General features: G+C 41.9%; 1 protein-coding gene across 5 annotated transcripts in view; it reads left to right on the forward strand.

Annotated features, from left to right (window-relative positions):
* The first annotated feature begins 13,477 nt into the window (after positions 1–13,477).
* LOC109875308 (zinc finger SWIM domain-containing protein 5) overlaps positions 13,478–20,027 on the forward strand; it is a 69,162-nt gene continuing 62,612 nt past the window's right edge. For all 5 annotated transcript variants that reach the window (XM_031810154.1, XM_031810157.1, XM_031810156.1 and 2 more), the window contains exon 1: positions 13,478–14,042. In XM_031810154.1, the coding sequence (XP_031666014.1) occupies positions 13,544–14,042 (499 nt within the window). In that variant the 5' untranslated portion in view covers positions 13,478–13,543. The remainder of the gene's footprint in view (positions 14,043–20,027) is intronic.

The following is a 20,027-nucleotide window of genomic DNA, read 5'->3' on the forward strand; positions in this document are numbered from 1 at the left end:
CCGGCTTTAAACTTCTTCACAACAGTATCTCGGACCTGCCTGGTGTGTTCCTTGTTCTTCATGATGCTCTCTGCGCTTTTAACGGACCTCTGAGACTATCACAGTGCAGGTGCATTTATACGGAGACTTGATTACACACAGGTGGATTGTATTTATCATCATTAGTCATTTAGGTCAACATTGGATCATTCAGAGATCCTCACTGAACTTCTGGAGAGAGTTTGCTGCACTGAAAGTAAAGGGGCTGAATAATTTTGCACGCCCAATTTTTCAGTTTTTGATTTGTTAAAAAAGTTTGAAATATCCAATAAATGTCGTTCCACTTCATGATTGTGTCCCACTTGTTGTTGATTCTTCACAAAAAAATACAGTTTTATATCTTTATGTTTGAAGCCTGAAATGTGGCAAAAGGTCGCAAAGTTCAAGGGGGCCAAATACTTTCGCAAGGCACTGAATGTTTAGATGCCCGCACAATTAAACATCAGACATACAGGGATTCAGTCCACAGGAGGAAAAGTTCAGCAGGAGGGTAAACTGTAGAAGTTCTCATCAGGATGGGGGAAAGTAAGTTTAAGACCACACAGTGTGCTGTGTCATAGGCTGCGTTTCAAACTCATAAAAGACATACCCTCCCCCACTTACCCTCGCCTTATGCCCTTGGGGGAATCCCCATTACCATCTTGGCCATCGGTCCAAACGATTAGCCAAACAAGGGAACTTCGCAAAGTAAGCCCCTCGGCCCTAATTTGCGAGTGTACAATTATGTTCACTTCGTGGCCTGAAACGCCCCATACTTCAATTTGTGATGAAAACGTAAACTTATTCATGGATTTAATGTGTGCCCGTGTCGGCCACATAAGCTAAAGACAAATCGGCATACATGCATCCAATCTATTTAGTCAGGCAATGTCCACATTATTTTAGAATGTAATAATAATTTGAATATCATGCATTGCCAAGGCTGAAAAAGAACAATCTAATTCTTAATGTGGTAATGGCCTACAATTTCTGCATGTTTATTTGGGGGCCCTCTATGTACAATTATATAAATTATACAATTGTATAACTTTGAGGTCCTTGGAAATTACAATTAAGTGCCAGAAAATACCTTGAATTTGATTTGCCAATATCTGGATGAGCCCTGCTTAAATGATGTATAGTCCTAGGGCTATGTTATATGAGTGTTATGGGCCAATTTGCATATATTCACTTTTATTTCACTAAGTACACATGTGGAACTGCATGAAAATCCATTTAATTTGGTTTCAAATCATTTCGAAATGTTGATTCCAATGTCACACATTGGCACACTTATCTATAGAAATATCCACATGTAGCCTACTAAATGGGCTCCTGAAACCGGAACTTGCAAAATATTAGCCCCCACGAATCGGCAGTGTATGCAACTGTGAGTAGATTATGTTGAAAACAATGGTTGGCCATCTTGGAGGCTGTCTTTAGTTCTATATAGTACCACAGTATGAGTCATAATACCCATAAACCCTAACGGTCAAACAGGGAAATGGTTCCAATTGTTTTTCCACCACATTCGTTTTTCCCATAAGGGATTTTTCGGAACACTTAAAATAAAGGCTGCGTTTCGTGCAGGCAAATATCTCTAGGACAAGGTGATTTTTATCAACATATTTGCCTATATGTACCAACCAAAAATTAAATGCTAATTAGATGCTAATGTGGCTATCATAAAGAACTACAATACCATGATGATCTGGACGAGACTGCTGAATCGAGGCAAAGGTAAGAATCTCTGGATTAACTATCTAATGTTTGCTAAATGTAGTAATGAACAAACGGGCTACATTTATTTTAACGTACAATTCTGTGAACTGTCTTGTGCAAGATCGCAGGGATTTGTAGTTTTGCATGATGTCTTCTTTCATGCTAATTAGCATTTTAGAAACTGAGAATAGATAGAGCCAAATATATTGATAAAAGTCACCTTGTCCGAGATTTACATGGTTATCAAAATGTCACGCCAGGGTAAGCCTACATGAAACACAGCCCTTATTTTAAGTGTTTCTAAAATAGCTTGTGGGAAATGTGAATGGTGGAAAAACGAGTGGAATCATTTTCCTGTTTGACCGCTAGGTTTTATGGGTATTATGACACCTCCACTGTTACTCTATTATAGCTCAGTAGATAAATCAGATCAAACCCGAACTATACGATGTGGTGGGGAGTTGTAGTTTCGAACAGGCCAATATTCTACAAATTAGCACATAAAAAGAGGTAATTAATAACTACAATGACCATAATCCATTGTGCGTGCTTGTCTGGAGACAGAGAAGAGAGAAGAATGTGCGATCAAGAGGGCTGGAGCAGTTGCTTCGCGAGGTATCTCATCCTGAAAATACATGATCTACGTGATTGATAGTTGGTATTTAGCAGTCATGAAAGTATGCTTTATTTATTTTGAAGAACTACTCAAATAGTGATTTTGTCAGACAGCATACACCTCACCAAATATTGGTCCTACCCAAGTTTCAGACTTCTAATCTCAAAATTCTAAATTTCGAAATACTACAGTTCATTTGGAAAGTATTCATACCCCTTGACTTTTTCCACATTTTGTTACATTACAGCCTTTTCCTAAAATGGATTAAAATGTTGTTTTTCTCATCAATCTATACACATTACCCCATAATGACAAAGCAAAAACAGGTGTTTGGAATTTTTCGCTAATTTATTAAAGATTTTTAAAATGATATCTCATTTGCATAAGTATTCAGACCCTTTGCTCAGTACTTTGTTGAAGCACATTTTCAGCGATTCCAGCCTCAAGTCTTCTTGGGTATGATGATACAACAAGTGGCACACCTGTATTTGGGGAGTTTCTCCCATTCTTCTCTGCAGATCTCAAGCTCTGTCAGGTCTCTTGAGAGATGTTCGATCGGGTTCAAGTCCGAGCTCTGGCTGGACCACTCAAGGACATTCAGAGACGTGTCCCAAAGCCACTCCTGTGTTGTCTTGGCTGTGTATTTAGGGTCGTCGTCCTGTTGGAAGGTGAACCTTTGCCCCAGTCAGGTCCTGAGTGCTTTGGAGCAGATTTTCATCAAGGATCTCTCTGTACTTTGCTCCGTTCATCTTTTCCTCGATCCTGACTAGTCTCCCAGTCCCTGCCGCTGAAAAACCTCCCCACAACATGATGCTGCCAACACCATGCTTCACCATATTGATGGTGCCCGGTTTCCTCCAGAGGTGACGCTTGGCATTCAGGCCAAAAAGTTCAATCTTAGTTTCGTCAGACCAGAGAATCCTTTAGGTGTCTTTTGGCAAACTCCAAGTGGGCTGTCATGTGCCTTTTACTGAGGAGGGGCTTCCGTCTGGCCACTCTACCATAAAGGCCTGATTGATGGAGTGCTGCAGAGTTGGTTGTCCTTCTGGAAGGTTCTCCCATCTCCACAGAGGAACTCTGGAGTTCTGTCAGAGTGAACATCGGGTTCTTGATCCCCTCGCTGACTAAGGCCCTTCTCCCCCGATTGCTCAGTTTGGTGGTTCCAAACCTCTTCCATTTAAGAATGATGGAGGCCGCTGTGTTCTTGGACACCTTCAATGCTGCAAAAATATGATCTGTGCCTCGACACAATCCTGTCTCAGAGCTCTACGTACAATTCCTTCAACCTCATGGCTTGGATTTTGCACTGTCAACTGTGGGAACTTATATAGACAGGTGTGTGCCTTTCCAAACCATGTCCAATCAATTGAATTTACCACAGGTGGACTCCAATCAAGTTGTAGAAACATCTCAAGGATGATCAATAGAAACTGGATGGACCTGAGCTCAATTTCGAGTCTAATAGCAAAGAGTCTGAATACTTATGTAAATAAGGTGTTTTTTTATGTATATTTTTAATAAATTAATACATCTCGTTCATTCTCTTAAATTGTGACTTCTTTACTATTATTCTACAATGTAGAAAATAATAAAAATTAAGACAAACCCTGGAATGAGTAGGTGTGTCCAAACTTTTGACTGGTACTGTATATTAATTTATGTTTTTCATACATTTGCTAAAGCGATAGTTCCCTAAAATGAAAAATACACTATATCCTATGGATAACTAGCAACATTTCTAAAGCTTAGCTCTGGATGAGTAAACTCACGTGTGGGGTCATTTGTTTACATTTCGAAAAAACATAATTCCACTTTGACATTATGGGGTATTGTCTGTAAGTCAGGCTGTAAGACAACTAAATGTAGAAACAGTCAAGGGTTCTGAATACACTGCTTCTCACATGTAATGGTCCATGTGAAGGACCACGTAAAGGACCACGTAAAGGACCATGTAAAGGGCAACTATGTGAATAACTATTTTCGTTTCCGTATGACAAGAACATAAAATAAAGTTGTGTTAATATAAGGCTTGTCAACAACAGTTTGAATAGACTGTCACAAACAGACTCTGAAGTCATGTTTTTTTTTGTTGATCAACTGAAATACATGAAAAAGGGAAATGAAGATCAACAGTATAATAACTTTCTGAGCAAATGTATCATTTCAAGTAGCATTGTTTGCATCATAGGCCTGTACAGTATATTTTTCACTTAACAATTTCTTTACCATTATCTCTGGGACCCTTTTGACGGTTAACTGAGGGTTACCTTCAATGCCGCATCAGGATGGTAACAAAAACCAAATTGTTTTGCCCAACAGAACTTTGCCACTACCTGTTGGGGATTTCTAAGTTATTTTCAAATTTTATTGTCTTCAATTAAACTTGTTTTGCCCAACAGAACTTTGCCACTACCTGTTGGGGATTTCTAAGTTATTTTCTAATTTTATTGTCTTCAATTAAACAGAGCAAAAAAAAACAGACTAGATCATGAAATGTGTACCTTCGAAACAGTTTGAGACTTCGTACCAACATAAATGTCTGTTAATGCTCAATGTTAATGACTCTGGAGCTTAAATAGGGCTATTAACTTCAAAAGCAAAAGGACACACAATCCTGTTGGCCTATTTATGGCACACATTTTAAATGTTGCCAAATCATCTGATAAAGAATAGCCTTTTGCTTTCAGATGCTGTAAAAAAAAAAAGAAAAAAGAGAGCTTCAGAATAGAACACTATAGAAAGCATAGCCTATACCAAACAGATGTGTCATGCTGTGGATAGGAACAAGTCAAACAGGCATATTTCGGGAATCGCCTCCCAGCAGCAAACATTCTCCTCTTGGGGGCGCTCTTAAACCCAACCCTCCTTGTCCTTCCTATCCCTAACCAGTGCGTGGACCCATACCAGTCACGCCACCCATATCTTCACCTCCATCAGGATTAACCAAGGGCCTCAGAAAGCTAACTAAAGAAATGGCAAGGCCCCACTCGTTGCTTGTGGCCATGTTCCAGGTTGAGTACGTTGCAGATGCCTGCCACGTCTGGAATGTAGTCGGCATGGAACATGACCTGTGTATTAGTAATCACATGGTAACAGTGGGCAGGGCCTTGGTCGGCTGTAGTCTGCTTGTGTAATGTCTACACATATCAATGACTATTACTGAGGGACAAACACTGGAGCAAGTACATCAGGATCAGTTCAGAACTCAAATTTCCACACAATTTGTTCCACTGAAGCAACACTGACCATTATACTAAAATGTGCAATAAAATCAAGCTGGTTGCAATCATGTCAAATTGTGAGGAAATGTCAGTACACAGTAGCTATGGGAGGGTGAAGGGTAAAATATAATTTTCAAACAGAAATGCCACACATGATATTATTCCTCTGTCATTGCACTGCCAAATATGGGGGGAAAACAAGTCTAAATTGCAGTGTTCTCCAAGATAATGCCTTATCTACATTGCTAATCTCTTCTATTTGTCTACTTTAAAGGATGGTATTTATTTCAGTTGATTTCAATATATTTAATCTTGTTTGGACATGCAAATGAGGACCTGGGCATCAGCCTTGATCAAATACACCCATCTTGCCTATCACCATAAAGGGGGTCTCCCCCTCCCCACAACCGTACTATTCACATAGGCCACTTTGCCAGCATGGAAGCTGATGGAGTCCGGAGACCTGCTGGGTATGAAATCACCCCCTAACACCATTAGAGATATCCCACCAATCAGACACCATAGGCCTGAGACAGGCAACAGCCATTTCAACACATGCCATTTTCATCCAATTAAGCTGAGGCGAGGTGGAATGCTGCATTTTAGACAAGAACAGAGGAGGGACTGGTCATTTCCTGCTTCTTCAGTTCATAGCAGAGGGAGAGAGAACAGAGAGACACATTGAGAGCATCTCATAACAGATGGATTGCAGGGAAAGATATTACTGGAGAAAGAATTCAAGTAAATGGTCTCAATTTGGACACATTTCCCCCTTTTACTTAAATTGCTGCTGAGCATTCTGCAGCCGTAACCATAGAGCCTCTCGGTCATCTGACTGGAATCCCAAAATAAAAGCCAGTGTCCTTTAGATAACACCCATCACTCAAGCCAGATCAGTGGCCGGTCACTCCCTGTGTTTGTGTTTAGCCCTCTCCAGAGACCAACATCCATTCTCCTCCTCCTGCTGGAACGTCCATTCTCCTCCTCCTGCTGGAAATACCCTCTGGGCCACAACAATAGAGAAGGGCCTCAAGAAAAGAGGAGAAAGAAAAGAGAGGGAGAGAAGAGACTGAGGGGTGGGGATTAGGAGAGAGGAGGAGTACAATACAGAGTAAAAAGTGGACAGAGGACAGAGCCACTGCAGTGAAGTGGTCAGAGCCATTGCTTTCAGTAGTACGGGTGCAGAACAGGGGGACAGAGTCTTGAAGGGCTGCTAAGAGCTTCTACCACCTTTGGTGTTAGGGGGGACATGATGGGCACACTCACATGGAGGAGGGGGTAGCCTATTTTCTACTTCCACTAATTAACTTCTCATCACCCAACCAGGACTGGGGAAGTGTGGCTAGTTGGGGGGGCTTGGGGGATCAGGCGGCAAAGGGAGGAAGTCCTCCAAGGTGAGCGAGGCACACTTGAGAAGAGCTATCTGTTGTAAAAATCACCTCCATGTCTTGTGCCTTTTATGGAGCTGTGTTGTGCCAATACGCAATCACCTAATTAGAGGGCAAAAAAAGATGTTCCTTCCTAGAGACAAAGGTATTTTATGGCAACACTAGCCCATTCCACAGCTACGTACGTTCTCTTCTAGTCGAGTCATTGTGAAACAAAAGGTTGCGTGGGTAATTCCCTATTCACACCGGGTGAGTAGTGTTGTGCTCCTCGGTGTCCACTCTGACTCACATGGTCGTATTGATGGCTGTCTGGGCCTTCCTGATAGGTTGCTGACAGCTCTGGCCCTGAGGATGGGGTTGAGGAGGGCCTCTCTCTGCTGCCTTTGTGATAGAAATTAGGCCCTACAGGTAGTGTTGGGTCCTCTATCAACACAGCCATTGTTTGCTGTACGCCAACCGCCGCTGTGCAAAGCCCCAACCTGCCCACAAACTGCTGATGTCACCGAGCAGAAGACGAAGGGCTTTCACCACCGTCCTCCACCCCAACGTCCCAGGGGAATTCTCTGATGTGTCTTTCCATATCTCTCTCCAAGTCTATATCCGAGCTACGCACATGCAGCTATATACACTGAGAGACAGGTAAATTGATAGGGACTTCTGCTGACACCTCCCAAGCCACATAAAGTGCATTCTTAGGGTGAGAGTCAGAGAGAAGAGAGTGAACAACACCCCAGTCTATGTTGTGTACAGGCCAAGTCTAAACCGAAACTGCAGAGGGGGAGGAAACTATATCTGCATTTCTCTCTCTTTCTCATTCTCTCATTCTCTCTCTCTCTCTCTCTCTCTCTCTCTCTCTCTCTCTCTCTCTCTCTCTCTCTCTTGCGAGAAGAGGAAATGGTGGTCAGAAAAAAAGAATGGAATTAGAAAAAAGGGGATTGAATAAGACTATACATCATTACAGATGTCATGTATTGTAGATACGTCTGTAGAATGCAACACAATGCTTTGGTTAGTGCATTACACACTAACCACACCATAATAGCACATTCACCTGCCTGAGAGATCACTTATACCTCAAACCCTGATTTGAATATTCCTTGTTTGCCATTAAGTCATCAAACAACACTAAGCCTATATTTGTGGATGTCAATATAGCAGGAGAATGACAAAGAGAGCAGTTCTGGCCTTTATCTTGTGGCAGACGAACGAGGGCCTATCAGCTTGGAAGAAGAGAAGCCTTGTCATTATGCAATTGTAATTCCCTCTGAGATATCCTTTGATAGGCTTTTTCCACTCCCTTGTCCCCTATCAATCTTTTTCCAATTACCTGTCTTGTCTCCCCTTAATTTATCATAATCGTTGCCTTGGTAACTGGTTGCATCCACCATTGGGTTTGGGCCATTGTTCGATGTAATTATGCGCCAAAAGGGGATTCTTCGAGACAGGGGACACAGACGTATACAAAGAGAGCAGGGATGTGGTGGAGGGCGATAGAGGCTGAGGTGGTTCCAAGTACTTGTTCTAACAATGTTTAGGTAGAAATGGAATACATGGACAAAAAATATAATTTTTTTGGTCATTCAATTGTATCAATATCACAATCGAACACTGCAAGGAATAGTGTCCTGACAGAACAAATATGAAGGGAGGATTATGGAAGAGCTGTGCAAGCGGGCACACACACACACACACACACACACAAACACACACAAACACAAACACAAGCAGAGCATTAGATGGTGTCCTGTCTCTGTGGTGGGCTGTCATCCTGTTATCTTTCCCTCTATGCACTCGACTGGACCGTAGCAGGCATGCTGGGAGTCCTGTCATTACTTACTCTCATACCTGCTGGTTGCTCTGTCTAAGAACACACCAACAAACATACACTGTGTTTACCCAAAACCTCCTCCTGTATCACTGTCATCTCTTATCATTGCCGTGGAAAGAGCTGTCATCGTTTGCCCCATTCAAACGCCACAAAATGTCTGATCTCCCTCATTAACTATCACCGTCCAGCCTGTGCTAAAACATTATCTTCCTTATACAAGGATGGCTCATACGTAGTATCTGTGGGTGTTTGCCCACAAGGAGCATGGGCGGACTGCTGGGGGCCACCCATGATGGAAGAACCTTTCGGATTCCCTTTTCACACCCTTCACACAGCTCTCAGCTGGACTCCAGAACTGGCCGTCTTTAAGATAGAAAGAGGCTTTATAGATCCCTGTGAGCTTCGAAGCACAATGAGGCCAGGCAATCTCATCTCCACTGACTGACAAAACAGCTCCTTGGCCAGGAGCCTCAAAGAGACATGACCTCCTCAAAGAAAAGAGAAGTGAGAGAAAAGGGAGAGAGAAAAGAGAGAGAAGGGACAGCAGCCTCCAGAAGTGTCCCTGTCCCTGTAGGGGAATAAGGTGAGGGGCCAGGGCCTCAAAACACACATACACAATTGCATATTCTGCCTTTGGTGTGTGTGTTAGACATTGTCAGCTAGTGAAAAACTTTCAGAAACTTTATTATATTTCATCACAAATAGTCATGGAGTGGCATGTAGGGAGGAGAGGAGCTGTTATCGCCTGACCACAGACATTGAGTTGCTAATCATCCTCATGCCAATCTCCTTTTATTTTAATTTTTTTGTAAAAGTCGTACCTCTCTCTTCACGAAGAGGCCTGTCTGATTCTGATCCCTCTCACCCTTGAGATGCATTTATATATTTTTAAGGTCTGGAAAGGATCCCAAGGACATCTATGCTCTTCATCACTGATGAAGAATAATACCTCGACTTTCACAGTTTCATGTCAAATATTTATGGGAAAGGCTGGCTGAAAAATTCAATGGGTGAAAATCCAGAATAGTATTAGAGTGACTTCAAATATATATGAACATATTTATTTTTCATGTACACAGACTGACTAAAAAGGTGTTTGATTAAAAGTAAAACAACTGTAAATCCATGATTCCCTATTCCCTATTCACCTATTTAGTCCTGGGTGACTAAAATGACGATTTAAATTAAAAATTAAAAAAGTATATCATTGTGACAAGCCAAGGCAATGTTATGAATCTCCCAAACACACACAGCCTCATTTTGTGTGTACAGTTTGTGAATTCCCATTGTATGAATTATTCATAACAATGTTAATTGGAGCAAATACCACTCAGTCACTCAGTCTGGGTTTAATCGAGCATTGATAATGTTTATCACTGTCTCTAAATGAGGACTGCATGATTGATCAGAGACACTTGCTGATTTAAACTTCATTATTGGAGATAATATGTATACTTATTCAGGGCTTTCTGATTATGTACCATGCTTATTTTTACCAGTGTTTTCAGTTTTCTGTCACGACTTCAGCCGAAGTCGGTCCCTCTGCTTGTTCGGGCGGTGTTCGGCGGTCGACGTCACCGACCTTCTAGCCATCACTGATCCATTTTTCATTTTCCATTGGTTTTGTCTTGTCTTCCTTCACACCTGGGTCCCAATCCCATCAATTACATGTTGTGTATTTAACCCTCTGTTTCCCCTCATGTCCTTGTCGGAGATTGTTTGATTGAATGTTTATGTATTAGTGCGCGACAGGTTTTGTACCCACTTTTTATTATTTTGTCATTTTGGTTTTGGAGTTTTGTGAAGCACTGATTAAACAACTCCGTTTATACCAAGTTCGATTCTCCTATGCCTGACTTCCCTGCCACCAACACCCACCCATTACATTTTCGAAGAAAAGAGTGCACAAGAGGTCGTCCTAAATGATCCGTGTATTAGTCTGCTAAAGAGGTTTTAGACTACATAATGTAGGTTATTTTTTACATTGGTAGTTACTCACGCCACATACGGTATTGACTATAATGTGCCAGTTGTATATACAATATGAGTATTTTACATACGGTGCATTCAGAAGGTATTCAGACCCCTTCACTTTTTTCCCACATTTTGTTACGTTACAGCCTTATTCTAAAGGCTGTAACGTGTATTCAATATTTGTTTTCACTAATCAATCTAGACACAATACCCCATAATGACAAAGCGAAAACAGGGTTTTAGAAATGTTTATCTTATTTACATAAGTATTCAGACCCTTTGATATGAGACTCTAAATTGAGCTCAATTGCATTCTGTTTCCATTGATCATCCTTGTGATGTTTCTACAACTTGATTTGAGTCCACCTGTGGTAAATTCAATACACTTAGGTTGGAGTCATTAAAACTTGTTTTTCAACCACTCCACAAATTCTATATAAGGCCCCAGAGTTGACAGTGCATGTCAGAGCAAAAACCAAGCCATAAGGTCAAAGGAATTGTTTGTAGACCGCCGACACAGGATTGTGTCGAGGAACAGATCTGGGGAAGGGTACCAAAAGAATTATGTAGCATTGAAGGTCCCCAAGAACACAGTGGCATCTGTCTTAAATGGAAAAGGTTTGGAACCACCAAGACTCTTCCTAGAGCTGGCTGCCTGGCCAAACTGAGCAATCGGGCATTGGTCAGAGATGTGACCAACAACCTGATGGTCACTCTGACAGAGCTCCAGAGTTCCTCTGTGGAGATAAAGGGGGAACCTTCCAGAAGGACAACCATCTCTGCAGCACTCCATCAATCAGGCCTTTATGGTAGAGTGGCCCTTCGGAAGCCACTCCTCAGTAAAAGGCACATGATAGCCCGCTTGGGAGTTTGCCAGAAGGCACCTAAAGGACTCTCTGGTATGATGAAACCAAGATTGAACTCTTTGGCCTGAATGCCAAGCGTCACGTCTGGAGGAAACCTGGCACCATCCCTACAGTGATGCATGGTGGTGGTAGCATCATGCTGTGGTGATGTTTTTCAGCGGCAGGGACTGGGAGACTAGTCAGGTGTCAAGGGAAAGATGAACGGAGCAAAGTACAGAGAGATCCTTGATGAAAACCTGCTCCAAAGCACTCAGGACCTCAGACTAGGGCGAAGGTTCATCTTCCAACAGGACAACGACCCTAAATACACAGCCAAGACAATACAGGAGTGGCTTTAGGACAAGTCTCTGATTGTCCTTGAGTAGTCCAGCCAGAGCTCCAGCCCTCCAGCCAGAGCTCGGACTTGAACCCGATCGAACATCTCTGGAGAGAAGTAAAAATAACTCCCCAAATACATTTGTGCCAAGCTTGTAGAGTCATACCCAAGAAGACTTGAGGCTGTAATCGTTGCCAAAGGTGCTTCAACAAAGTACTGAGTAAAGGGTCTGTGAATACTTATGTAAATGTTATATTTCATTTTTTGTTGTTGTTATATCCTGTTTTTGCTTTGTAATTATGGGGTATTGTGTGTAGATTGATGAAGGGGGAAAAACGATTGAATAAATTTTAGAATAAAGCTGCAACGTAACTAAATGTGGAAACAGTGAAGGGGTCTGAACACTTTTCAAATGCACTGTATCTTGGTGAATATTATTATTGATATTATATAATGAATTTAAATGTTTGAATATATGTCCTCTTCTCAGTCCTGGCATATGGCCTGTCAATTCACCTGTCAATTCACCAGATCTGACACCCAGTGAGTACTCTGAGGATATGTATTTGCTGCATTGGAAACATTGACATTTATTCTAGAAGTAAATGGTGTAAATTTGATTTGCAAGTCAGTGCTTGTAATACATCTTAAAGAAAGATACTTATTAGTAAAATAGGTCTATACAGCAGAGGCAGGGATTTACTGGAGGGAAGTTTTCACTACTTGGATGTGTTCATTTTATTTCCATAATGTCATGTTTATTTCAAAACATTCTTTATGATTTATTGGACACTAATGTGGTTATTTTGGTTGTCATTCATAATTTGAATATATAGGCTACGGTTGAAGTTGAGGTGAGCATGATGTGTCTGTCTTGTTGCAGACTACACACACAGAGCCGCCTCTTCCTATACACCAACCAAACCAACAGGCAGACTACGCGCTGCGTCCGGTTTATGAACTCAGTCAGAGTGTCAGTTTACTGTTGAGAGTTAGAAAAGTATAAATACACAGGGTGCAAGTTCGGAATTTGCTAGTGCATCAGCAGTTGTCCAGTTGTTATGCTAGTCACCCAATTAGCAAATGTCAGCTAATTATTTTAAATTGCTAGGTTAGGTAGTCTAGCCAGCTATCTAAATCTTGTAGTAGGCCTATTCATTACCAAATTACCAACCACATGTGCTCAGGGGCCCTAAACCTCCAGGGGGCCCCCATTGCTTTTGTAGTCACTCTCAAACAGATATCATATGAACATGGCATAAATCATGGCAAAATGTGTAGAATTGCAGGAAATTAGCTTCAAAACTTTCTCACCATGGAATAAATGATAGAATCTCGCCTAGGGCCCCCAGAAGGCTAGAGGCGGCACTGCACACACACACACACACACACACACACGCACGCACGCACACACGCACACTAAGAGGCCAGTAGCGGTGGCGCGTTGTCAGTGCAGTATCGCGATTGGGGAGTGTTTGTTATTGGTGGTGACGTATACACACCCTCAACCCCACTCCCTCCTCTCCGGTTGTGCAGTGTCTCATTTGTGCAATTCTGAAGCTGGTCGTCTGTTCTCAGTGTTTATCTGGACGTCATGGCGGAGGGACGTGGAGAGCTACCGCCTCAGCCGCCACTTCATCTATCTTTACCCCCGGCCAGCAAGCGACCGTGCTTGCGCCCGGCTCCCCGAGGGCCTGGTCCGGGGCCTGGTCCGGGTTTTCCGAACTCTCGGTTTCGCTGCCCGGAATCTCTGTTGGACTGTGCCGCGAAGGCTGTAGCGGAGAAATGGGCCTTTGAGAGGGTGGAGGAGCGCTTCGAGCGGATCCCAGAGCCCGTACAGCGCCGTATAGTCTACTGGTCCTTTCCGAGGAATGAAAGGGAAATATGTATGTATTCGTCGTTTCAGTGCCGCGTCGCAGGCGAAGAGGGTCCTGCGGTGGGCACAGTAGCTCCCGCTGGATCCGGGTCTGTCCCTGGAGGGGTTACCAATACGACGGCCGCCGCCGGGGCAGCGGGCACCGGAGATGGACTGCCTTTCCGCCGAGGCATACGGCTTTTGGAGACTGGTTGTGTGGAAAATGTCTTACAAGTCGGTAAGTGGAACAAAAGCAGCACTTTGCCCTTGTCCCTCCTCTTGAACAGCTTTTCACATGAATCTGTACCAGCTAACTCGGTCAAGGAAGGGTCGGATGGCTTCTAGGAATTATAAGTTTTTCCATACAAACAAAAGTATTGAAAACCTGGTCTATGTTGATGCAATTTTAGCATACGCCAATATTAATTTGGTTCGGTTCAAATTAAGTGAGCAGAATGATCTACATTCGATTAGCAAATTCAGATGTCTGGCTAGGCTACTCTGTTTCAGTAGAAAGCAGGATACGTTGGTCTGCATCAGTTTAGCTGTTAATAAATTAAAGGGCTGTCAGTTGAGGAGCCTTTATTGTAGCCGTTTGTTAAAATGTGACTGTGGTTTTAACCACACGAACTGAGACAAAGTATAATTTCCATAGCCTCAATATAGCACTGACTCGCTTCACATTACTTTGAGTCGATTGAGCCGACCCAGCTATGTGTTGGCAACATTTAGCACTTTTTTCCGTCGTCTAGGGCTACAGTATGGAAGGCTACGCTTTCCGTGCGCCGGACTGGCCGCTTGAGGGGATCTAACACACGCGAATAAAATGGATCTCCATTAGTCAGTTTTACATTTTTATTATTTTACAACTCGATTGTGTTTTTTTGATAGATAAAGGGTAGTTTGTGTTAGACAAAGGCGGTTATCTTATTATAATTATACCAACATAAGCCGCTTTGATCCAAATCCTATATCTTTTGTTTATTTGCTAGTTGGACAAGACAAAGGACTCGTATCCAATCTAGTATGGACATTTTTTTGTTGTTGCAATGTTAACCAAGCATCGAACGCAAGTTTATAAGTATTAAAATAGATCCGGATGCCTTAAATTTGACCAAATCATATTAGTGCTGGGAAAATGTGTCTCAGGGTAGCTCCTCTGCTACACAATAGCTTTCCAGTTGAGATTATCAATATCCGTCTCGCATTTCCAATGCGATCACTGCAAAATAGCCAACACTGAGGGTTATTTTCGACCAAGGGACACTTCAGCGGCTACTCTCTCCAACGAAATATTGTTTTATTCATGCGTCTGCCTCCATAAAATGTTAGACTTATCAAATCCTAATTATCTAAACCAATGGAGGGTTTGATTAACTTTTGTTTAGGGCTAGGGCGAAGAGCCAGATAAACATATGGGTTTACACATCCCGACAACTGGAAACGGAATAGGCCTAGAACACGTTTTTATAGGTTACAGCAAAGACTGGGCTATTGGCCTATGTGGAAATGCTTTGATTTCATATTGTTTCTGTACAATATTACTTGAAAATAAATACACCATATTAATATTATATTCTAAAAACATGATGATAAATCCCAAAGTTCAGTAACGCATAAGGAAACATGTAAAAATATAAAATCCACATGAATTATGCAGATATGTGTCCGAGGAGAGACAGTCAATTTGTGAACTCAAGTGATTTCGCTATGGAAATCTGTGGCTGAGTATAAAAAAACAACCAACATCAGCACAGTGGAGTCTGAGTTGTCCCTTGAAATATAGGCTATAATGTGCCTCAAAAGAGACACTTACCAGAGTTAGATGTAAATAATGTATTTTCCCTCCGGGTCAATACAGGCCTGTGTTTACCTTTTTATGAGCAAAATGGAAAGCAGGTAAATGTTCACATATGGGTCCCTGAGATTTCTATAAAGTAGAAATGAAATCTTTTTCTGCCATTTTTTTTGTGCATCTTGTCTCTACATTCTTATATTTGTCTAAAAAAGACTATGGTACATTAACTTTGTTTACACCACCAAGCCTTTCTACAAAGTGCATACATTCCTATGGTATAAACCAGCTACAGATGAGGGTTGCTTGTGCCTTCAAAATATTTAGGATAGTTTTCTACTTGCTCTCTGTGACTGCCAGAACTAACCAGCTCCCTGTATCTTAACCATGCTGTGGGTCTCCTGGCACGTGATTTTTAATTTAGAGGGTTCTGCCTGGTGCTCCAGGCCTGCAAAGCAGATGGGATGTTTACAAACTAACAGCTTATATGAAGCGGTGGAGAAACCCAGGAACATGTCATCTTTGGGAATGCAGCCTGTTTATGTTCTACCTTTTGGTATACTCAGTGAGTCTAGATTCGACGACTGGCACGTCTTCCTTGCTTGTTTGATAGTTCAGACAGAACATTCCACTCCTAGTCATCTAAAACCTTGTTACCTGCCTTGAGACATTTAGCCAACTGTCAGAACAGGACAGGAGCAGGCCTGTTGCTAGCTCTCTCTCTCTCCATTGCCTCATGTCTGGATGGGCCCACCACTTCTTTTCACCAGAATTGTAATTCACATGCTGCAACAGTAAGCCCAAAAGTCCTTAGTCAGCGCTTTTTATTTGTGTCGATGGGGGCAAACTCATCTGCAGTCAGGACAGTTAGCATGCAGTGGCTCATAAATAAATTCAGTGTTTGGATTTTTGAAATTAATTAGTATAACTGCGTAATCAGTTGAAAGACAAGAATACCAGTTTGGCCCAGATATATGCCTTTGTCTGGTGTGCTTAACTCTAAAGTCCCGTATTGCATGTGAACTCATCACATTGCACACATCACTGTGCTCATAATCTACTCAGGGCTTTAGTCATAATTAGAATAATCAAAGCTGGTTGTGTGTTTGTGTATAATCCCCCACACATGCCTAGCAGTCTCCTCATCACCAGGCAGAATCTTATAAAGTCCTCAGAGAGGAGGTTCCAGCTTTGAGTCAGGCTTCAGGATGATTGGGTCATGCTTTGTTACCCAGCTGTAGAAAAAGCCCTTGTTCACAGAATGGGGAGGAGGAGGGTCTGTGTGTGTGGTGGGGGGGATTGTTATAAACATGGTCCTCTCTCTACCTCACCACGTTGTTTCATAAAGCCGTAATAGGTCCCCCTCTTTGAAGCTTCACCGACTTCCACTAGAGACGAAGCCATGCTTATGCTGGATTATGCAATTTAGCTCTTGAGATTCCTGTGACAATGTTTGGGGGGGTTCAAGTCATGTGGGGCTTCTGCTATGAAGAGAGGGTTTAAGGGTGACAGAAAGCCTAGCGGTTAAGACTGTTGGGCCTGTTGGGTTTGAATCCCTGAGCAGACTAGGTGAAAAACAATCTGTATGTGCCCTTGAGCAAGGCGCTTAACCCTAATTGCTCCTGTAAATCGCTCTGGATAAGAGTTTCTGCTAGATGACTAAAGTGTAAGTAAAAGGAAGTGATTGAGCTCAGCCAGGTCCATTCCTAGTCATCGATGATGTACCTCAGCCATGACTCAAACAGGAGTCACCCACCTCTTGGATTTTTGTGTGGCAGGGTGCGGGCCGAGTACGATCATGTCTTTTTGTTTTTCCATCTTGGCATCTCATTTGTAACACCTGTATTGTGGAAGGCATTTTTGTGTGTTTTTGGGGTTTCGTTAGAAATGACACATGGCAAAATAAGTTGTTTATACTAGATGATGCCATGTTAATGCTGTGGGTAGACGGCTGTTTAATTGTCTCTCTCTCCTCTCATTCTGTTACATTTGGGCTCTTCTACTTCCCTACTACAAAATGAAAACTACCCATTCACTAATGACTAACCCATAGTGTCTAGTCTACATTATAAAATGGATATGTATCGTTAGTAAATCTGTGCATCTGCTAATGGACTTTACTTAGGCTATTTGTTTTTGATGCAGACCCCTTCTATTTATTTTCGTGCCCTTACTGTATGTTTTCCCAAACTCAAGTGAGTTTGGAGGTTGTTTCTTGGCTCGATTTGAGGCAGATATTAATTTGTTGCTCCTCATGTAACTACTCATAGTTAGCCTTATCCACCTCGTTTTCAAATGTTGCTTTGGGACAGGCAAGCAATAGAAGTGATGGATTCGACTTCCACTTTACTTCCCTACTGCAGCCCGCCGGTGGCAAACTTGCCTCAAGTTGCTGGAGTAAATTATTAGGAGTCAATTTATAGAGCATAAAAGTAAAGTAAACATGTATAAGTGTAACGATAAACTATAGGCTACATAGCCTAACTATAAAACCTTTGTGAGTATTAACACTAGAGGAGAGTTTGTTCTACAGTCCTACACCTGTCAATCAACCAGTCGTGTAAAGTACTTGAGTAAAAAATACTTGAAAGTACTACTTATATAGGCCATCCAATGTTTTCGGCGCATGTGACAAATAAAATTGTTTTTGGGGGGGTATCTGTACTTGACTTTACTATTTGTATTTTTGATAACGTTTACTTTTACTTCACCACATCCCTAAAAAAAAATGATGTACTTTTTGCTGCATACATTTTCCCTGACACCCAAAAGTACTCGTTACATTTTGGATGCTTAGCAGGACAGGAAAATGGTCTAATTTACACACTTATCGTGATAACATCCCAGGTCATCCCTACTGCCTCTGATCTGGCGGACTCACTTAACACATGCTTTGTAAATTATGTCTGGCTGTTGGAGCATGCCCCTGGCTATCCGTAAAAAGAATCATTATAATTATGCCGTCTGGTTTGCTTTATATAAGGAATTTGAAATTATTTACACTTACTTTTGATACTTAAGTATATTTAAAACCAAATACTTTTAGATTTGTACTCAAGTAGTATTTTACTGGGTGACTCACTTTTACTTGAGTCATTTTCTATTATGGTATCTTTACTTTTACTCAAGTATACTTTTTCTACCATTGCAATCATCTGATCAACATATCCTACTGCATGCTGCCTATAAATAAAGTGGTAACAAGTCCATTCAGTGTGTGTTTTTTGTCATATTGACAACTGATATTAATAGGATACTTCAATGTACATGTGTAGGCCAAATGAAAAATAATATAGTAACTATTATTGAAATGACGCCGTTTAACCTGCACGTATTTTACAGAATGTCAATATTGCCTCGTTGCTCAAATGGTTTGCGAGTGATTTCCATTTTCTAATGGTTGTCAAGTCCTTTGGGTCTTGTTTTACTGTGCTCGTCTCTGTCTGTCCTGTGCAACTGTTTGCAAATGGCAATGCATCAGTAAAACAATGTTATCATAACTGGCCAAAAGTGATCACACCAATGCACTTTCTCTCCTAAACTTTCCCTGACAGTTAATTTTCTGTAGGCCTGTTTTACATTCAGCAAGAGCAAGTCTGCTCCACTATCAGGACTGGCGTTATGGGTAGGCCCTAGGGGGCTTGGCCCGCCCTACCGGACCCCCTTGCCCGTCCAAATAAATATAGAAATATTTATTATTTATTTGACCGAGACGCATGGCGACAAAGATTCATCAATCTCAGATTTAAGTATCCAAGTGAGCGAAACAGTGCCCCTCTGTCTCAGTATGTGTAGACCACAGGAGGTTGGTGGCACCTGAATTGGGGAGGACAGGGTTGTGGTAATGGCTGGATTGGTATAAGTGGAATGGTATCAAACACAATAAACATGGTTTCCATGTGTTTGCCATTCCATTCCCTCCAACCACTATGAGCTGTCCTCCCTTCCTCAGCCTCCACTGGTGTAGACCATGTATTGTATCTGATGCTGTCTGGGCAAAAAGAGTATGGCATGTCATACCTTTTCTGGCCAGACAGCATCAGATACATGGGCCACTTATAGTAAGACAAAGGGGTGCTGTTTTGCTCTCCAGTTTCAGCAGAGAGGAAGAAACGAAGCGAGAGAACCCACTTTTTCCAAAATCTGCTCTGAATAAGCACAATGCGTTTCTATCGGCATAAAATGCAGACCTAACCTTGTCGCCTGCATTCTTGACTTTGGACCAACGACACACGTTGTTAGGGAGGAGACATGATCACCTTATCATTATATACAGATCTCTGGTTTCAGACACTTGCAAATTAAAAAGGAAAGTTGGCGGGTGAACAATGCACTGTTCGGATGCTGGCTTCCCCTATAGTGTATTGATGTTTTGCCAAAATGTATATAATAATTACTTACTAAAATCCTTCAAAATACTTTACCAGA

The sequence above is a fragment of the Oncorhynchus kisutch genome, linkage group LG30 (genome assembly GCF_002021735.2).
Source record: "Oncorhynchus kisutch isolate 150728-3 linkage group LG30, Okis_V2, whole genome shotgun sequence".
NCBI lineage: Eukaryota > Metazoa > Chordata > Actinopteri > Salmoniformes > Salmonidae > Oncorhynchus > Oncorhynchus kisutch.